Source organism: Rattus rattus, chromosome 18 (genome assembly GCF_011064425.1).
Source record: "Rattus rattus isolate New Zealand chromosome 18, Rrattus_CSIRO_v1, whole genome shotgun sequence".
Taxonomy (NCBI): domain Eukaryota; kingdom Metazoa; phylum Chordata; class Mammalia; order Rodentia; family Muridae; genus Rattus; species Rattus rattus.
In genome coordinates, this window is record NC_046171.1 from 16,305,793 (window position 1) to 16,326,225 (window position 20,433).

The 20,433-nt window shown below is 42.2% G+C and overlaps 2 protein-coding genes across 4 annotated transcripts in view; one reads left to right on the top strand and one right to left on the bottom strand.

The window, feature by feature from the left end:
* Positions 1 to 14,349, top strand: part of Phyhipl (phytanoyl-CoA 2-hydroxylase interacting protein like) — a 41,931-nt gene extending 27,582 nt beyond the window's left edge. Inside the window, exons 2-5 of the mRNA XM_032889149.1 lie at positions 2,127 to 2,323; positions 3,962 to 4,136; positions 7,758 to 7,875; positions 13,127 to 14,349. Coding sequence (XP_032745040.1) covers positions 2,127 to 2,323; positions 3,962 to 4,136; positions 7,758 to 7,875; positions 13,127 to 13,661 — 1,025 coding nt within the window. The 3' untranslated portion in view covers positions 13,662 to 14,349. The remainder of the gene's footprint in view (positions 1 to 2,126; positions 2,324 to 3,961; positions 4,137 to 7,757; positions 7,876 to 13,126) is intronic.
* Positions 14,157 to 20,433, bottom strand: part of Fam13c (family with sequence similarity 13 member C) — a 113,949-nt gene continuing 107,672 nt past the window's right edge. For 2 of the 3 annotated variants that reach the window (XM_032889152.1, XM_032889150.1), the window contains 3 exons: positions 19,854 to 20,050; positions 18,235 to 18,336; positions 14,157 to 15,644 (listed from right to left, as the gene is read on the bottom strand). In XM_032889152.1, the coding sequence (XP_032745043.1) occupies positions 15,521 to 15,644; positions 18,235 to 18,336; positions 19,854 to 20,050 (423 nt within the window). In that variant the 3' untranslated portion in view covers positions 14,157 to 15,520. The remainder of the gene's footprint in view (positions 15,645 to 18,234; positions 18,337 to 19,853; positions 20,051 to 20,433) is intronic. The other variant, XM_032889151.1, reaches the window with a different exon arrangement.

Consider the following 20,433-nt stretch of genomic DNA (forward strand, 5'->3'; position numbering starts at 1 on the left):
CAGTGTTGAGGGAATGGAGCATGGGTGTATGTGGGTAAGGACAGGATGATAATTTGAGTGGGTTTCCCCACCCCAGGGGCTAAATAAATGATCTGTGCTTGGTTTGGGCAGCGATGCACAAATATATAAGGCACTTTAAGCTCATCGAGTAAGCCATATGCAAATATTCCTAGGCATACTCTGCAAATGTCTTTATCCTGCACATCAGTAAATGCTGCTATTAGGAACTGCTTCTGAAATATTGTTTTAAAGTAGGATTCATGTTTGGACGGACAAAATGTATGAAACTACATATTTGCTCTGTGGACAGTTTCTAATTAGCACAGTAGCAATGCATGTTAGAATCATCTAACATTAAAGCATTATGGCCAGCATTGTATTTTGTGCATATAATGCATTGTTTGCACGAATGCCTGGTGCTTATGGAGGCTGGAAGCAGGTCCCCTGGAATTGGAGTGCGGATGGTTGTGGAGTGCAGATGTGCATGCTAGGCTCTCTGCAAGAGCGGCGTGTACTCTTAACCACAGTGCTATCACTCCAGCCCTCAGAATTCCTCTCAAAGTCCCGTCTTACTGAGGACGGAGAGCTGACTGGGGACGCACACTTGACAGAGAGCCAAGAGTGACTGGGTGGTTACTGCATGATGGAGTAACCACTCTTGTTCTGTCAGGTTTTATAGGCAAAATCTCTCTTTTTCTATCACTTAGCTCAGAATCTCAGAAAGTGATCATGACGTATGAGGAGGGAGAAAGTTGCCTAATTCTTAACTTTTCCTAAGCAAGTAAGAAAACTGCATACAGGAAGTTAGTCTGTCTAGAACTGGGGCTATGAGGAATAGCTTTGAAATAGAGATTTTTGACACAATAAAAGCTTTGTAATGTCCTTAGGGGGAAAATAGGATTTAATCACAGAACTCCACATTTTAATTTGTTTTTCTCACATTTTAACAACAATAAAAAAAGCTTTTCGTGAGGGTATGTATCAATTATTCATCACATTTAGCTGAGTAAGATAAATGGCCAAAGTTTAAATGGCAAATACGTCTATGTTTTCTCCCTTTTGTTGTGCTGCTAGAAAGGTGGTAATGCTTTCTTCAGTGAAAGTGTAGGGATGATCCCTCGAAGTTCTAACGAGATCAGTCGGCATGGCTCGCAGCTTTTGTCTTTAGCGTTCTTATTATTTCAGCACTCAAAAATTCAATTCATCAAGGCATCATAGAGAAATGATTGCCGCAGACACCCTTGGCAGAGTAAGTGAGTAGACGATGGTGTTATTTGAACGTACAGCAGTGCCTTTGTATACCATTGTTCTATACAGTGTGTCCAGAGTGGAATAGGAGGAGCAAGTCTCTGTCGCCGCCCACTGCTACCTCTCACTTTACAGAAGCATCTCCTTCCTTTGACTGGACCACTTCCTTATCAGCATCTCCTTCCTTTGACTGGGCCACTTCCTTATCAGCATTTCCTTCCTTTAACTGGGCCACTTCCTTATCAGCATTTCCGTGGCACCATCTGGGTCTGACCTGTGTAGCTTAGGCTCATGTTGACTGGTCAGACAGGAAAAATGATCTTTTGAGGCTTTTCAGAGAGAACCTAGCCAGGCAAAGCTGATGTTTTATAGCCAAGATGGATCATCAAAGTGTTTCTATAATTCAAAAATTGGGAAATGGAAATAGAGCAATCATAGGATTGAACCATCTTTTTATAACCACTATGGCGTCAGAAATATCTTTTATTAGCATTTGAATGACTTCATGAGCAAAATTGAATTTTAGATTTAGTACTTAGTACTTAGGTAATTGACTTCAGATTAGATAGATGGATGGATGGATGGATGGATAGATAGATAGATAGATAGATAGGATGGATGGATGGATAGATGGATAGATAGATAGACAGACAGACAGGATGGATAGATAGATAGGATAGATAGATAGATAGATAGATAGATAGATAGATAGATAGATAGGATGGATGGAAAGAAAGAAAGAAAGAAAGAAAGAAAGAAAGAAAGAAAGAAAGAAAGAGAGAAAGAAAGAAAGAAAGAAAGGAAAAGAAAGAAAGATTTCAAAAACTGGAAAAACCCATTCATCAGCAACTAATTTTCCATGCACTGTTTTCTGGCAGGTAACAAATCACAAGACAGTGGCATAGCAGAGATGGAAGAGCTCCCCGTCCCACACAACATCAAAATAAATAACATCACATGTGACTCCTTCAAGATCTCATGGGACATGGACTCCAAGTCGAAGGACCGCATCACACACTACTTCATTGACCTCAACAAGAAAGAGAACAAGAACTCTAACAAGTTTAAACACAAGGTAAACCTGGGACGACTTAGGCCATTTCATCCAGAAGACATTTTAAAAGAAAGAGTAGTTTCCGTGAAGAAGAATCAGAAGTCTATGTCATTTAAAACATTCTCCCCATAATGAGTTCTCGAGGAAAATGAAATGCCATGTTAAAGGGTAAATCATGACTATGTGCAAAGATGAAAATCAGCAGTAAGCTCATTAGAGGACACTGACCTAGTGCTGTGAGGATAGTTCGAGAGATAATCCACTTATGAGTCACTTATATTAAAAGCTATGTGGGTGAAGTTGAAACTGGCTTGGAGAGGGCAGTGGAGTGTGGACAGAAAGGAAGGCTGCCCACAGCTCGCAATCCAATGTGGAGAATAGCTGAAGTGTTTATGAAGCCGTAAAAAGACAAGCTCTATAGTTTTCTACGGAAGCACACACATCCTTCCCTGAGTCAAACTGATTGGCTTAGAAACTTTGTGGAATTGTATAATCACTTGTGGCCTGAAAATATGCCCTAAAGAGTCCATTCCTTTTTAAAGTGGGGAGGTTGTTTACTAAGCTTCACATGTGGTAAATGTTCCTGCTGTGTCTGCCATTGTTTACCCTTTGTGATACATGGAGCTCTTCCTCCAGATGTGGCCCTCAGCAAGAACCCTTCCCTAGGCCCATTGTTTCTCCTCTGCTTCATTGCTTTTTCTGATCATGGAAACAGACAAAAACCCCGGTCTTCAGGAAAGACTCAATTTTACCTTGGGAAGATTCTATGCATCTTCGTTTCCCGAAGTCGTTGCCTTTTACTGTATGGTTGCGTACAAACAAAATGTAAGGGAGGCGTTTACATAGTGCAGAAAGGTGTGAAAGCAAGAGCGCGAAAGAATGTCAGGCATTATTATCAAATTTCAGTTCTCATCCTGGGTATTCTCTTTGCTGGCATTTGCCTTCTCGAAGCGTCTTTGATATGCCTGCCATTAAATGATGATCACTTAAGGCTTGGCTCCAATGCACCCATTCTGTAGCCTTGGAAATGCAGTGCGTGTTCAACCCACAGGTTAGCTTATTCATCGTTGTTTGAAAAAGACCTAACCTTTTCTCAGACACAGACACCACACTTGTAGGCAAGTTCCCTAATCTACGTGTGAAATGGATCTGTCTCTCGTAATACTTACTTTAAAAGCATTCTCTCCTTTACATATAAAATATTTAGCAATGAGCCTCTCTAGCAAAATCAAGCCATAAAAATCAAGCATATATATTTTTAATTTAATAGGCGTTAAATCAATAAATCTTGCTTCTTTTATGTCTTTTTTTTAATCTGCTTTGAGGAAGTTAGCAGGCACAGAGGGAAACTGTATATCATAAACAAAGGCGACTGGAATACGAGTTCTTTCCTGGTTTTGAACTGTAGGACGTTAAGCCTATCTCTTGGTCTTCCCATTTTAATTTCCGCATACACAGAATAAAACTTAAATATGATAATTGTTGGGAGTTCTTACACAGGAGCCCTGCTCTTAGCCAGGAGTTTAGGTCCCTCTCTGTCGTTCACAGTTTATGAAAGTCCCGCTTTAATAGCCTTCCGTCTCCCCATCTCTTCCTGCCCTATTTGTTTCCCCCTTTATCCGTTCCCACCTCTTCTTCCTTCCTTTTCTTTCTTCCTAGGATGTTCCAACAAAACTGGTGGCCAAAGCTGTTCCCTTGCCAATGACTGTTCGTGGACACTGGTTTTTGAGCCCAAGGACTGAGTATACAGTAGCGGTGCAAACGGCCTCAAAACAAGTCGATGGTGATTACGTCGTGTCGGAATGGAGTGAGATTATAGAATTCTGTACAGCAGGTAAGGGAGCTGTGGATTATATCAATTAATGTTCTTGGGAGGGTAGTCGTCAGATGGACTCTGTGGACTCTGTGTCCCTGCAAGGTGAGTGAGTATTGCATCGGACACATGGTCCTGTTGGCCTCATTGCATAACAGGTGCAGCGAATTCATATTGGTTCGAAGGAACTAAGGTCCTGGGGCAAACAACTTGAGGGGCGGACTCAGACTGCCTTTTTGCTGCATGTGTAAGTTTCCTCAAAGTGAAAACTCTACAAATAAAAGCTGATGTAATTTCTGAATCAACTCCACATTCTCAGAGCCTCTGACTGTAAAGAGGCTGCTCGTTCACTGTCATAGCTACTGAAGGGAAGAAAGCAGAAACAGCATTTAGGTTACAGACAGACCTCAGTAACCGCCCAGCAAAACTGTTTCTGCCATTTTCACCTTCGTGCCAGAAGGGCTGGGAAAAGCTCTCCACTAACTCTTGTCATGTTTGCGTACTTTTGCTCCATTAAACTCACTACATAGTCATTTGGTCTGGAGACACCCTCCGTGGAGAGCCTGGGCTCTGACAGAACCTCTCATATTCGTTTGAATGGTTCAGTGTTCTCTCAGGAATGCTGATCGTCCTTCCTCCTGCTCATGTTTACACAGTCATAGGACACATGTTTGTTGGTGTCCTTGAGCCCTTTTGTCATCTTCTCCTTTTATGGATCAGAATGGGGCTTCACTGCTTCCTCTTCACTTGGGTGACTTTTTCCTATTTACAAAAATGCAGAGAAGGCTGGGGAGACAGCTCAGATACTAAACTACTTGCCATACAAGCAGGGAGACCTGACTTGGATCCCAGAAGCCATTTTAAAGAGCCAGGCATGCCCTTAGCCCCAGCTCCGGAGTAACAAAGGCAGGCAGTTCCCAGGCACTTGGTAGCCATGCGGCCTAGCTTCTTGGAAAGCATTGGGTCACTGAAAGACCCTGCCTCAAAAAATAAGGTGGGTGGCACTCGAAGTGACCTCTGACCTCCAAACTGTGCACATACATGCACCCAGATACACACAGCAAAAAACAAGAGAGAGAGAGGCTGTCGAACATAAAAGAGCTTATAGAAAAAAAATCTAGAAAACAATGGGCTGGTTTGTTTCCAGGTTGCTTAGCAACTTCCCCATCTGTGGGAATCTTCCACCCAACCCAGACCCTTCTCGAGTGGCCTCACACCTGCATCCTTTAGATGCTGCCCAGGAATGCCCACTACTTACCCTGGTATCAAACCCAGTGTAAACCTCTAAGGGCATGCTCTAGGGCTGAAATCCTATCTCATTTTGGTTTAATCTGCATGCCTCTTTGTTTACTCTACGAAGAAGCTGATAAGAATTGTTTAACACCCTAGACTGCTAAAGATTTCAGTGTTTGAGAACAAGGTGAAAAGATTTCTTACACATACCATATTTTTATATTTCTCTTTAGTTTGTGGATTATAAGATCTGCCATTTTAATGTACCATTAGGAAGAAATGCCAACTAAAGATGTTAGACACTATCAGAGATGTTAAAATGTGAATAGAAATTTTAGGATAGATTAAGCAGAATTATGCTGCTTCACTAATCAGCAATGAAATAGCTAAAGATGGCTGCATTGAATTAACAGCAGGCAGAAGGGCTCTCCCCTACCGGTAGCTTTGCTATGTTTGCTGTGGCATGTTGGAATTCCTCTGCCTCTCTGGAATCTACCTCACCATAGTCCCTTCCTGAATCCCTTTTTATTTATTTTTGTAGCACCCAGCAAGGGACGTTTAATGTAAGTCAGCCATACATTGTCTTTGCATATCGTATTGTTGGTTCTATAGCCACAATCCAAAAATATAAATTGGAAGGCTCTGAAATCTGAAAGTTTTAAAAATGTGTCTGTCTGAGTGCCTGCATAGGCGTCTGAGCTCCAGCGTGCATGCCTGGTATTAGCCCGTGAGGGTGGCGACTATCGGGTGCCCTGTAACTGGTCCTGAGCACCAAGTGGGTGCTGGGAATTAAACCAGATTCTCTGAAAGAGCAGCCAGTGCTTAACTACTCTACCATCGCTTCGGCCCCTGAAACTTAAAACTTTCTGAGCTCTGATAAAAGTGCCCAGACGATTTTGAACTTTGGAGCAGTTTTGATTTTTGGAAAGAGAATGTAAAACTATTAAAGTATTTACAAATATTCCAAACTCCCCAAATTGAAAATCTGAAACACTTCTGGTCTCAAGCATTCTTGGTAAATGGAACCCCACCCAGTCTACATTCATTTTTCTAGGAAAATACACAAATAGTATCCTGGTATTTTCCAACTCAAAGAAGCTATATAATTTATCTGCCAGAACCTACTTCAGGCTAAAGAAAGGTCTGAGATACTATGACTTCTTTAGCTTAAAGAAAATGAATGTTCGGCAGTTCTAACACACACACACACACACACACACACACACACACACACACACAAACACACACTGATGCATAAGCTGTCATATGATACATTGTTTTTACTTCTGGAAATAAAAAAAAAAACCAAAGCCCATCTTTTCAGTGTGATCTCTGTATTACTTTCTTGTTTTTCTTACACCCCATAACTTTTTGAGGAGTTAGGAGATAAATGACGACTGGCAGCTTTTAACTGGTCTCCAGTATTTGCTCTATTTTCATAGTTAAAAGCGAATGGGAACCTGACGCTCCGGCTTATCAACTAAGGGCCATTTCATAGTGCCCTTGAGTCTGAATTTTGACAAAGCTGTTTGAATAATTGTCTTTAATACCGTGACTTAGACACTGTGCGAGGTATTGGAAATAGAATAAACTATATCCTTACTGACTAACCTGTTTCTAGTCTAGAACAACCCAATACCATTTTAAAAAAAGTTGTTCTTGTTTATATTTGTCTTCCTTTAGACTGTGAGTCCTTCCAGGGAGATCATATGGTTGTCTTTTAGCCTCGATATCTAATTGTGCATGTGTTTGGTGCACTGCAGGCTCTAAAATAAATCAGCGACTTGCATCAGTTTAACCAGGTTGGGCTTTGACTCTGTTTTATTTATCAAAAGTTTTCCTTACTTTTTGATGGAGGAGCTTGACAGTAATTCTCCATTTTAAAAACAAAAGCTAATCAAAACTATCTAAGTCTGCTGTGTAGCAGGAAACCATCTAGTAGGATCCAGAGGCCTAGTCTTGAAGTTGACAGCTGTGAGAATCATTGTACTTTGGCCAGTTGCAGTCTCTGCACCAGGAAAATGGCTGCCCTGATCTTGTCTACCTCAGGCAGTGCCTAGCTCTGGTTTCTCGCCATGCACAGAGTGGGAGGGGCCTTGAGTCCTTGTATCAGCTGATGGGTACAGTGGTGAGGAGTGCTGCCAGCTTATGAAGCCCTGTTGAACACCGTTACTTCAGGGTCTTTAACTTGAAAGAGTAAAACAAGCACATGAATATTTTAAGAAATAGCCCTGAACCATAACAAAAATATTTAGGTAGAAATAAAAATAAGCCAAGGAATTTTTTATAAGTTCCTATTTTACAAAGTTGAATTCCCTAAAGATGTATTTTAATAATCTCTGATTTATCGGTGTGTGGCTGACACTTCTGGTACTATATTGCTTACTGGAACACTTTGAAATTTTTCAGATTACTCAAAAGTTCATCTGACCCAGCTGCTGGAGAAGGCTGACGTGATTGCGGGACGCATGCTTAAGTTCTCTGTATTCTATCGGAACCAGCACAAAGAGTATTTTGACTATGTTAGGTAAGAATCACTAGCATCTATGTGTTTAGGAATCTTGATTTCATATATGTCTGTACAGCACGTTCTTGCAGAGGCCAGAGAGGGGCATTGAGTCACCTGGAACTGGAGTTGCATATGGGCGTGAGCTGGGAAACCAAAACAAGATTCTCTGGGATTGCAGTAAGTGTTGTAATCGGGTGAACCATCTCTCCAGCCCCGGCAGACAAAGGCTTTGAAAAGGACACATTACAGTGGTTCTCGACTTCTGTACACAACCCACATAATCGCCTTGGTTTTGAAGCCTTAGCCTGCGTGTGCTGGCTCGAGTTTATACAACCATCATTTGAGAGGATGAGGCCAGAGGCTCACCATGAATTCTAGCTCAGGGTAGGGTGCTGCCAAGAGACCTGGGTCAAAACAAAAACAATCGAAATAAATAACCCTAATCCCTTTACAGTTATAAAGGAGTTTTGTCTTGACACAACTATGTATACAAAGAATCCGGTAGTTTTGATGGATTTTTTAAATTTTTTTGCATACTTTTCTAATTTCTATTAAATTGAAGTCATGTTTTGAAATGAGCACCAAGCTGTAGAAATGCAAGGAATTGTAGAGGAAGAAGTGTGTTCAGCGTGTGCTGTAGAAGTAGACCTCAGTCACTTGTCACCACTGAGGTCATGAGAGGCCGTCTGTGGGAAGAACATTTTGGGGCAGAATCTGTCCAGGAAGGCATGGTAGCAGGCAGCTCAGTGCTCCTGAGAGCACCAGACCCCTGGGAAAGTGTGGCCTGATATGCTAGGCTAAACCCTAAGGGCCCACGCCAGGTACTCCTCCCCCCAGCAAGGGACCACCCACCACCAGCTGGAGGCCAAGTGTTCAAATGCACAGGCCTGAGGGGACATTTTATAGCAAAACCAAAGTACTGTTGTGCTGTATATTTTTATTGTATTTTGATGACAGGAAACATGTCTGTTTGTTGTCTGACTATCTTATAAATACAGATTTCAGTCTGTTGTTCTAAGTGGCCTAGAGTCTATATATTTTTGAGTGGATATCATTCACCTAATTTAAACTGAAAGACAAATTATTGTGCTGGTCAGCCGTTCATTGAAAATAGCTAGTATGTTCAGCACGAAAATTTTTTATGTTTTTAAACATCAAATTTGGAAACCAAAAAATGTCCACTATTGCTACTGCTTCCATTAAGAAACACATTGTTGGACTTTCGCTGTCTATTCAGGGGTCCTGCCAATTACTGCTCAGTGTGGCCACTGGAGGTCAGTATTTCTCTAAGATAGTCTGACTCTTCCATGGGAAGAGGCGTTCCTGGCCTATAATATTTGCTTAATTTGTTCTCATAAATGTTTCCAAAAATTCAAAACAGTTAAAAACAGAGTATCTGGAAATGGATGAAGTAATTGTACACATTACATGGTTTAATTCCAGTTTATCCGCATGAAAGATGTTTGTACCAACGACAACGAAATTTACTTTTGTTTTAATTTCAAAACTAACAGTAGTAAAACCCGTGTAACTTGTATCTTGAAGCTTTAAATACAAATACTGTTACTAGGGCATAGGTAGAATTCTTCAACATTTTTTAGAAGCTTTATTTTAAAAAAGACAAAGAAAAAAGCCCTCTCTTTGGTGGAGGCAGGGCTCTAGGAGAATGCTTGCCTGGCATGCAGTGGTCAAGGTTCAAGCCCCAAGGCCACAAATAACACCAACAATACTTTTCTATGCAATGAACAGTAAGGCTGTTTATGTCCCGAATCTTGATTTGCATTTTAATTAGTAAACCCTTGTGCGGATAGAATCCCTTTAAAATGTTCTCTTCAGAATGCTTGATAAGGGAATCTTACAATGACCTGGTAGTCTTTACAAATTATTATAACTGAAGAAGTTGTGGACATATCTGCTTCAGTCCGTAAGGGCTGAACTAATTTTTGTCTCTTCTAAAAATAAACTCTAAAATGAGCATGCCCTACCCTCCAACGAAAACGCCTCCTGCACCCCTGTCTGGTTCTTATCCACTAGTGAACTAGGTGCTTCTCTACCTGATTACACTTCCTTTCTTCTTCCTCTGCCCAGTTGTCAGAGACCCACAAAGGACAGGAGGGTGGGGCTGAGACAGAGCTGGAATATTTCCACGTTTAGCAAGCAGCATATGCCTATGAGTTTTGGTTGAGAAACCCTCAAATGGTATAAGGTTCTGACAAAATATATGCCAAGGCACATCAGAAACTCCTGAAAACTGAAGAAAATGGGGGGGGACATTTCAGGCAGTGAGAAAGCAAGTTGGAGAAGATACAGACTTTGCTCACGGACTACGTTTCCCACTGGCCTCCCTGTGGCCTGATGCAGCCTCTAATCTACTTCTTTATCCAGCTCCGCTGGATAGTGGAATTGAGGGCCTGTAGCTGTTCAGGTCCCCAGCATACCTTACTGTCTCACAGACTCTGAGAAGCTGAGTGAGAGTAAACAACAACAACAACAACAATCAGAGTACTAGTTTGGACTTTGCATTCTTAAATATGCTGGTAGGCACCCATTGAGAGAAAGACTAGTTGGGGAATTCTACAGAGAACCTCCGTTCACTGAAGTGTAAGCATAGCTGAGCTGCCAACAAGACACCAAAGCAACCAGCAGATGTCAAGTGCGGTCTTACTCTCCTTGGCAACAGAAGGGAGTCCAGAGTCAGGCGGCAGCAGCAGCAGTGGGCAGAATCCAGCCTTGATAGAGCCACAACATCTTGACACATGAGGAAGTGAGGAAGACACCCAAGGCTTCTCTACTAGAGACCACTGCTGCTTCCCACTGGTGGGATTCCACAGTGAGGGGAGAGTCAAGGGACTGGACAAGAGAGGCTTGGTCCACACAGAAGGCAAGAGAGGTAGACAGTGTGGTTGGGGGCAAATGAGAAGAATTTTGGTGCTGTCAAACAAACAGCCAGAGGTAACCTGACGGAAGGGCTGTGTCTGGACTTAAAATGGCCAAAGCATAAGGAGGAAACCACTTCAAGCTGATCTAAGTGGGTGACACAATTTCTTTCTTTTCAAATAGCACATACAACTGTATAGGCTCTCGAGGCAGAAACAGGTGAAGCATGAAAGCCTGTCTATTGTGTCTCTCCTCTACTCTCTCCTCCACTCTCTTTCTCTTCCACTCTCTTTCTCTTAATTTGAAAATATCTTGGGATTCCTTCCACGGTTTAGCTGTGCAGTCAGGGTTAGGGTCTCTTTTCACATTAATAAATATGTATGGTTTTCCAAATTTACTTTGAAAATACACAACAGGGACTGGAGAGATGGCTTAGCAGTTATGAGCACTGACTACTCTTACAGAGATCCTGAGTTCAAATCCCACATGGGGCTCACAACCATCTGTAATGAGATCCAATGCCCTCCTCTGGTGTGCATGAAGACAGCTACATTATATGATATAAATAAAATAAGTCTTTAAGAAAAAAGAAGATACACAGCCTAACAGGCTAACTGTCAGTCTATCTGCCTGTCTTCTGTAGTATGATGGTATAATCCTTGACCTATGGGTCTTCTGTGACCAGCAGTGTATAATGGACATCTTTATGTTGTGATAATTGACATACACGCTGTGATAATAACTAAGGCAATAGAAATTTTGTCCTCAGCCAGGTGTGGTATCATACCAGCCCTTGGAACACTGAGTTGAGAAATTCTGAATTTGAAACCACCTGGAGCTTCAAAGTGAGACATTGTCTTTAAAAAGTCTACTTCTTAAAAAAAAAAAAATCCTATTCACTCAGAAAGTGCTGTGAATATTTGCTTAACTATATCCTAAATCTTACAGGCTTTCTTTGTGCATTCTGTACTTTTGTTGGCTAAAAGATCAGCTAGTTTCAGAAATTCTATCTATCCTCACGTGTCTTAGTAGTTTGCAATTGTATTTAGTTCATTGATTAAGTATTTTGCATCAAGGTTTCTGATTGGTTCTTGTGATGGTTTGTATATGCTCAACCCAGGGAGTGACACTATTAGAAGGTGTGGCTTGTTGGAGTGGGTGTGTCACTGTGGGTTTGGGCTTTAAGACCCTCATCCTAGCTGCCTAGAAGTCAGTCTTTTCCTAGCAGCCTTCAGATGAAAATGTAGAACTCTCAGCTCCCCCTGCACCATGCCTGCCTGGATGCTGCCATGCTCCTGCCTTGATGATAATGGATTGAACCTCTGAACTATAATCCAGCCCCAATTAAATATTGTCCTTATAAGAGTTGCCTTGGTCATGGTATCTGTTCACAGCAGTAAAACCCTAAGAGAGTTCTATTTTATGATTTTTTAATATCCTTGAAAATGCTATCTTTTATGTCCTAAAATTGTTTCTTCATTGCCTTATACTTATATACTCTGAATTCTCACGAGTTTCTTTGAAATCCTTGTTTTGAATTGTCTTTCAAACATTTCACTGACTGTAGATTGTTTTCCTTTGGAGTTCTGTTTCCTTTGCCTTGGTCTGTGTGTCTGGCTGTAATTGTATACATCTATTGTAGGAACATGTCTTCATGCATTGACATGCGATTCAGATGGCACGCTGAATTTTAGTTAGCTTGGCTGCTTTTGAGTTTGATCATAAACTGAAAAGTGTAGTCTCTGTGATTTGTCTTGCAATGATGATGTCCCTGGTATCGTAGCCAAGGCGACTGACTCACTGTATGACAGACAATGTTCCCAGACTCCACTCTAGCATTGATGCTACTAGAACTTGGGGACAGTTGCAGGGTGCCTCAGGGTAAGCACAGGAGACTCCAACAGGTGTGTGACTGCAGCCTCTGTCTTCAGAGCACAGAATGTGAAGGAGGTTGTGGGGACGAGGACAGGAGGTGTCTGAACTGTGCAGCAGCTCAGTTCTGGAGCCATCGGACAGGATGGATCTTCTTTGAGTAGACAGCACACGTTTAAACCTTAGCAGTGTTCGCATATTCAATTTTTTCAGGAGTATCCTTTTTAGAAAGGTCACTTGTGAAACCCTTTAGGTACAGATGGAGCCGGTTTTACCTATGAGACTTCTAATTGCAAATCAGTTCTTCAGTCCGGGAAATTGACTGTTCAAGATCCCCAAGGGTTGTAGGTCCTCTTTATTTTGGGTCCAAGGCCATGATAAATAGCATCCCCTTGGTTTGGTTATAGCCTGCTCTTTCAAACCTTTAACGGTGGGTGGTGATTTTTGCGCTGTTCAGATCTGTAAATCAGTCAAATAACCACGATTGCACTGAGCAGCGGCCATTTCCTTTCTCTGGCAGAGATCACTATGGCAACGCCATGCAGCCTTCCATCAAGGACAACAGTGGTAGCCACGGCTCCCCCATCAGTGGGAAATTGGAAGGCATCTTCTTCAGCTGCAGCACCGAGTTCAATACAGGGAAGCCACCCCAGGATTCACCGTATGGAAGATACAGGTTTGAGATCGCAGCAGAAAAACTGTTCAACCCCAACACTAACTTATACTTTGGGGACTTCTACTGTATGTACACTGCTTATCATTATGTGATTCTTGTCATTGCCCCTGTGGGATCGCCAGGAGATGAATTTTGTAAGCAGCGCCTTCCTCAACTAAATTCCAAGGATAATAAGTTTTTGACCTGTACAGAAGAAGATGGGAGGCTGCTGTACCACCACGCCCAGGATGTCATTTTAGAAGTCATTTACACTGACCCTGTGGCTCTTTCCCTGGGCACCGTGGCAGAAATCACTGGTCATCAGCTCATGAGTTTGTCTACTGCAAACGCAAAGAAAGACCCCAGCTGCAAAACCTGTAACATCAGTGTCGGACGCTAACGCCACTTTCGTACCCCCACCCTGTCTTCCCATAGGTGCATTTCCCTCTGTTGTACATCCGCCATCAGATGTCCCCACTGAAGCATGCATATGCCGCTGTCACCAAAAGCAGACTGTCACTCAGAGCCTTTCCATGTCTCCTCTTGCCCACCCTTGTCCACTTCCAGCCATGTCCCCAAGTTGTCCTGACACTTTGTTTGCCTAGATGCTGCAATGCTTTTGTTTCCTTTATGCCAAACATAACAAGACAGTTATAGAGGCCGCTTTAGCGAAGTACAAAATAATGGCTTATAAATGGTGTTTAAATGTGCATCCATTTTAATCTACTGAATAAATATTGGGATGACTCCAAACCGCATGGAAGAGTGTAATTGTAGCATGAGTTAACCCTAAAGCCTAGAGTCGTCCGCACTTCCGCCTTGTTGTTTGACAGTGTTGTTTATGTTATTTATATTAGCTAACAGGAAACAGTTACTGTGCTTTCAACATAATAAATATAATAGAAAAATATTTTATTTGGATGTTGTATAAAATATTTACAATCATATAGAATATAGTTACATTTTAATAGCAATTGTATACATCTCACGAAACCATTTCCCTTATCAAAGATGTAATTTGTAAACCTCAAATAGTTGTGTATCTGTCCTGTTACAAGTAGATGACTTCAATTAAACAAATTTATGAAGGCCATTACTCTGATTCATAAAAGGTTGAAAACGTCAGGTGAATACAGAGAGAACAACACACCTCTGACATAGTCCGTGTCTAGAATCTGTTTTCTTTTCTCCGCCCAAGCAATATGAAAATCTTGAGTTTCTTCAACACCATGCTTAAACATTACAGAAAACAGAAATATGAACAGTGCTGATAATGAGAAAATGTCTATCTGTTACTTGATTTTACAAAAACCAAACCGAGAAGTGGGTGAGTGGAGAAAAAGCAAGATACACTGACTAAAGCAAAGAGAAGGTCTCTTGGTGATTTCCAAGCTTCTTACCCTGTGCAGAAGGAATGCGGCTCACGAGAAAGGTATTTCACTTTATAAAGGACAGACCTTGGAACGTTAACAAAGATGCACATTCCCAATGGAAAAATAGTTATAGAATCTTAGTATAGGAAACAAGAAAATCAGCAATAGTACTATGGGCACAGTAGCTTATTACTGCAGACACATCTATCCAAAATACCTATTTTAATAGTTTACTTTTAATATAAACATTTTTCAGTTATAGACAAAGATAATTCACAAAGTACATGCCATCCAAGTGAACTTTGGTAACTGGAAATGTAAATTTTCAAATAACAGATAGAGTAATGCACTACTTCCATAGAAATAAGAGGTTAGCAGTGACACAGCCGAGTTACTTTACAGTGTTGACCGTCTACAGACTTAGAGGACAAGGTAGTGGATGTCATCTCACTGAAATTCCCTTCTGTCTGGCTGCTTTCCTCCCTGGATGTAGAGCAGAATTTTTCTTTGCCTCACCAATGTATTTAAACCGTGTTCTTCCCATACATCAATAAAATCAACTTGGGGACCTCTAAACCTTTCCTAAGCAGGTAGACTGCCTACGTGTTAATTTTGGTTTAACAAGATATTAGACGTCTTTTGAAACAATTACATTTGACTCTGGACTTTAGTTTGGCATGGAAGCTTTTGCCCATCCCAGTATTACCTATCATTTCCCTATTGAGACGCCTTCTTGGGTAGAATTACGCTAGCTCTCCCTTCATCAAAACAGCTAATACTATCTCTAAAGTGCTTCCGCTTTCAGGACATCAGAACTACTGAGCAAGAACGGTAGAGGGAAATAAATTTGACTTCTATCTTTAGAGGAAGTGATCAGAGCCGAACCTCAAATCGTTTTGGCCACATCCTGCTTGCTGATGAGGACCTCCAATAGCCTCAGTTTGGCTTTTATGTGCTTGTATGCACAGTACTCGTCTGCCATTGGCGTCCTGTCTTCCTTCTGTGGGCTTCTGCAGGAAAGAAGACACAATATATTAGTCAATACTCGAGCCAGGTCTTAAAAAGATCCTCTTATAACTGATGGGCCCGTGGCTTCCAGGTGGCTCTTTTTTAATGGTGCCTTCTTGACGTCCCTTTGGTCTCATTCCACCCCTGCTCCATTTCTCTAAGCAGCAGCAAACTTTGGCCACGTGACTTTGCCAATACGAGACCCCATGCCTGAGCACAGAACAATGGTGCAGGTACAAAGATTTGAAGAAAAGGCAATGGCTAGAGCCTCCAATATGGCCTTTCCTCTCATCCTCTTACTTCCGGTAGCTCCATAATCGTCCTGAAAACACTGCAGGGATTCAATTATACGAGTAACCCATAAGTTCCTAGTGGCAAGACCTTCCCAGGGGCTGCCTTGTATGCTGGGAATGTTTCCAAGTTTCCTTGTGGTTAGACCTGTTTCTGCTGATGGGAACTCCTGCACTTCCCTTTGACGGAAGTAATCATGAGTCTAAATCATCTGAATTGAGACCAGTGCCATGGCTCAGTGGGTAGTAACGGTGACTGCTACCAAACCTGATGGCCTATGACCACATGGTGGAAGAAAGAACTGATCCCCCAAGTTGTTCTCTGGTCTCCGTTCATGTGAACACATCCATAGTTTCAATTGCAACGGCACACTAATTCAAAGGCTGGGCATGTTTCAATGCATAGACCTTGCTTGGTCCACACACAGTTGGAGTGCGCTTGTCCTATTACCATATTTACAGTGTCACTACATGTATAAAAAAACCATTCTCATGGTCGTTTTAGCTTCATAAATGGGTTAAATCTTAGTGGTAAATAGTCTTAAAGAAACAAGATAACGCTATTGTCTTGCCATGTAACACAGTTTAGTGTTAATAAATGAGCGTTTTCTCATTGAGATGACAGGTTATCACCACAAGAGGACATACAGTTTCACGTAGATCAAGCGTGGATGTATGTTAAGTAGGTTTAGGTAGTGTAAGTACAATGAAATGAAGTGTTCCCTCACTGCAGTAGGGCATGGATGAGCAGCAGTCCTGGTTTTCTGCATACCCTTTCTTAGATATAACCTGATGCATGGATTTACACACAGCCACAGTCAATGACTACTACTAAGAACAGGGAGAACAATTAAACCACCATTGTTGCCAAAAGTCATGTGAAATAATACTGAGAGATCCACAGGCAGACTCGTCACACTGAAACCTCCCAGAATCCATTGCACACTGTGTTCGAACAGGTCCACGTGTAAATTTCTTCAGGGACCTCAAAGTAAAGAAAAGACTATGTGTGTGGCTTAAACCTAATTAACTCATTTTTCATGCAATGACTATTTAAACTCAAAATCCTGAACCCACAGCAGATGTTTGGCTGAATGAAGACCCTCCCGCTGAATAACTTTAAAGAGGAACTTAAATGCAAATCAGATGTGTGCTTAGAGCACCTAGTGAGCCTGTCGCTTTGCCGAGCCACAGGTTTCTCGCCTGGGAAGCCTACTGCTGATGGATAGCAAAAGAGAAAAGCTCCCAAGGACTGTGAAGCAAGCCCTCTAGGTGGATGTCTCTTTAGTACAGTCCCGCTCCCTCACAGCTGAGAGGAAAGGACAGCAAGGCAGGCAAGAAAGGCAGTAGATGCTTAGAACCTCATAGTCATCTGCCATTTAGATTGTGACTTTGGCAAAGTCACATGCTTGCGAGAATGTCCAATCTTTTGACATTTTTGCCCAGTGTTGTTGTCTCCCAAGTTCAGGCTGGAAAACACACAACCTCGCTTTTTAAAATTTTTAAATAAATGTCATTGTATTGGGTTTTGTTAGGCCATTTGCACTGCCGTCCTCTGGGAGTTGTGACAAGTTAGAAACGCTGATGGCCAGGGCGTTGAGACTAATGTCCTGTCCTAGCTTTCAAACTTATCCCAGGGGACAAAGCGTTGCAGCTTATTGAGGACAGAGACTGAGGGCAGCTAAGTAATTTGTCTCTTCTCCAAAAGACACTAACATTCATTACCTGATTCTATATGGAACTTTGTTGGTAACGCAATAAAACAAATTACTAGGAATTAATGGGTGTATTCCAACAGCTGGGTTGGGATAGAAAAATATAGGAAGACAGGTGGGCCAACTAAATATTTAAGGGAGCGAAAAATAGCTATGAACTTTTTGACTAAAGCTTGGAATAAAACAAACAGGAACGGATGGTGGTGTTTAGAACAGATATTTAAAGGAAAACATTCGTGGAACAGGCAGAGAATACCTCGTAGAACCTGAGAACAAGGGCGGAAAAGTAAATTTTCAAAAGGCTTAAGATAATCAGTAGTTGGGGTGAAACTCATGCAAAACACTTTCAGAGTTAAACTTCCTTTTTGTAAAGACTGAAGTTAATACCTAACAGCCATTAACAATATTCCACAAAGCATCCCTAACACTGTTACCATCAGGGTATCACATTGGAGAAAGCACAGTCCCCAGCAAGGATTTACCTCTCAACTACTGTCCTACAAAAGCAGAGTTTATTTGGAATTATAGTTCTTTAGGAAATGTTAGCATTTAAAACAACAACAAAAAACCTCTCCACTCACACTTACCTTCCCGTCTGTTTAAAAAATTGTTCTTCAAATTCTCGCAGGGTTTTCCGTAGCCTCTTCTTGTCAGCCCGAGTTTCTCGGAGATGGTCGAGAAGGACAGGCCTGAATCAAGTGAAAAGCATTTGCTGTTATTAAGCGCTAGCCTGACTAAATGATCATGCCTGTGTTGTATCAGACCAGCACCATGGGCCCGTTATCACGGAAAAGTGATTATGGGAGGGAATTCTGAGTGAGGGAGTGAATTTATAATGTGTGCCTCAGTGTTGGAACAGTACGTGAGTCTCCTATTCCCTAACATTAACAGTGTCGTGGGCAAAGGAAAAGGGTGGGGTACTGCTGTCAGAAATGGTGATGGTTATGATGCTATAACAAGGTGATGGGGGCGGGGGCAGGCATCTAAGTGTTTGTTGAAATAGATAAACACAAGAGGAAAAATATTATGGCCTTGGAGTGTGGGGAGAAGGGCAAAGCCTTTGGGAATGGAACTGAACCAGGGGAGGGCTGACATTCCACTGCCGTCTACTTCATGGTAGAATTTATCTATTATGCTTCCAGAGACTGAATACTAACGTTTTCTCTGGGCATTTTCTATAAACCAAGTCTATCGATCTCAAAAATGCCCCCACCTACCCAAGTTGAGGAATGACTTTAAAAAACAAAGAAACAGATACAACCCAAAGGTTGGGGAGAATGGGAGAAGGAAGAAAATATGTTGTTTTTACAGCAAGCTAAATATTACATGCTATCCCTCGTTTTGCCTCGTCTCCATGTGGGACACGCCCTAAGCAGTCTATATAATGCATGTTAAAGATGACCTTAGCGGGGTTGGGATTTAGCTCAGTGGTAGAGCGCTTGCCTAGGGAAGTGCAAGGCCCTGGGTTCTGGGTCCCAGCTCCAAAAAAAAAAAAAAAAAAAAAAAAAAAAAAAGAAAAGATGACCTTAGCATGTGGGTTGTCATGTGCAAACCCAAAGCCCACATGACCAAGAAGTGTACCAACCACTGAGTGAGTAGTCGTCAAAGTCCAGACAGTTCTGAACTGGGGAGTCATTCAGAGACAAAGACCCACTCATTGACTGGTGGCCAGTGTGGTTACCTGGAACACCATGCCATCTGCATGGGATAGAGGAAGAAAAGAAAGGAAACACTTTGGCCATTGTTGCCCCTCTAAGGATCTTTTTATTATTATTATTTTTTTTTTCCGGAGCTGGGGACCGAACCCAGGGCCTTGTGCTTGCTAGGCAAGCGCTCTACCACTGAGCTAAATCCCCAACCCCCCCTTCTAAGGATCTTATTCCTTTGGGTTCAAAGTATCAAAGACCTGCTCTCCTTTGAGATTGCTCAGGGTTACAAAGGGTGACAAGTAGCAGCACACAACTGAGAAGCAGGATCAGAGTAAATCGCACATCAATACTTCTGACATATTACGATTCTGCTGTGGCTCGTCACAAGCTCTGTCTTCTGTATTTCCCAGTTAAGCCAACTGGATGGTGCATTTTTTTAGGTCTATTCATTGCTGGATAGTAGGTTTTAGGCTCTGAACAAAGGTTGCATTTTTCATGTATGGGTAAGCTACCCCAGCCTGGAGATTTGAGAGCCCACACCCAGGCTGCTCACTCACATGGTGGCCTCGTGCAAGTTGGACATGGAGAGAGCAGGATGCTTCCCTTCTTTCTTGTCATCTGGTAGCAGAGTCCTCATGGGTTCCATCTCCGAGTAGATGAGGTGATCACTGACGGGTAGGCGGGACACTGGGTCTGGTAAAGAAGGTGGTTGACTTCCCTGTGGACAGTCTTCATCAGAGTCCTCTTCCTCCTGCTTGTCACGAGCAAAGCCAAATTGTCACAGAGTGCTACATGTCCCTTGAGCACACAAGAGGACTTGCCAGATCCTAAAAGCCAGTAGACACCCAGCCCGCATGGCTGCTGAGAACTGGACTGGAAACTACTACCAAGAGCCCTTTCTCATTTCCGTCAAAAACCTACAGAAGTCAATGAGAGAAGAAGCTACAGTGCTTCCCAACTTTATCTGTATTCACTGGGCCAAGGAAGATGGGCATCAGGGACCTGGCTGAGCTTGTACTGTTGAGCCAAGTGGGCCCTCCCTCCCCCCAGGCCTTCTGTGCCCCAACATCAGGGCAGTGATATGGGTTAGGGCACAATGCTCTACAGACACCTTAGTCAGAAATTGCAACACTCAAA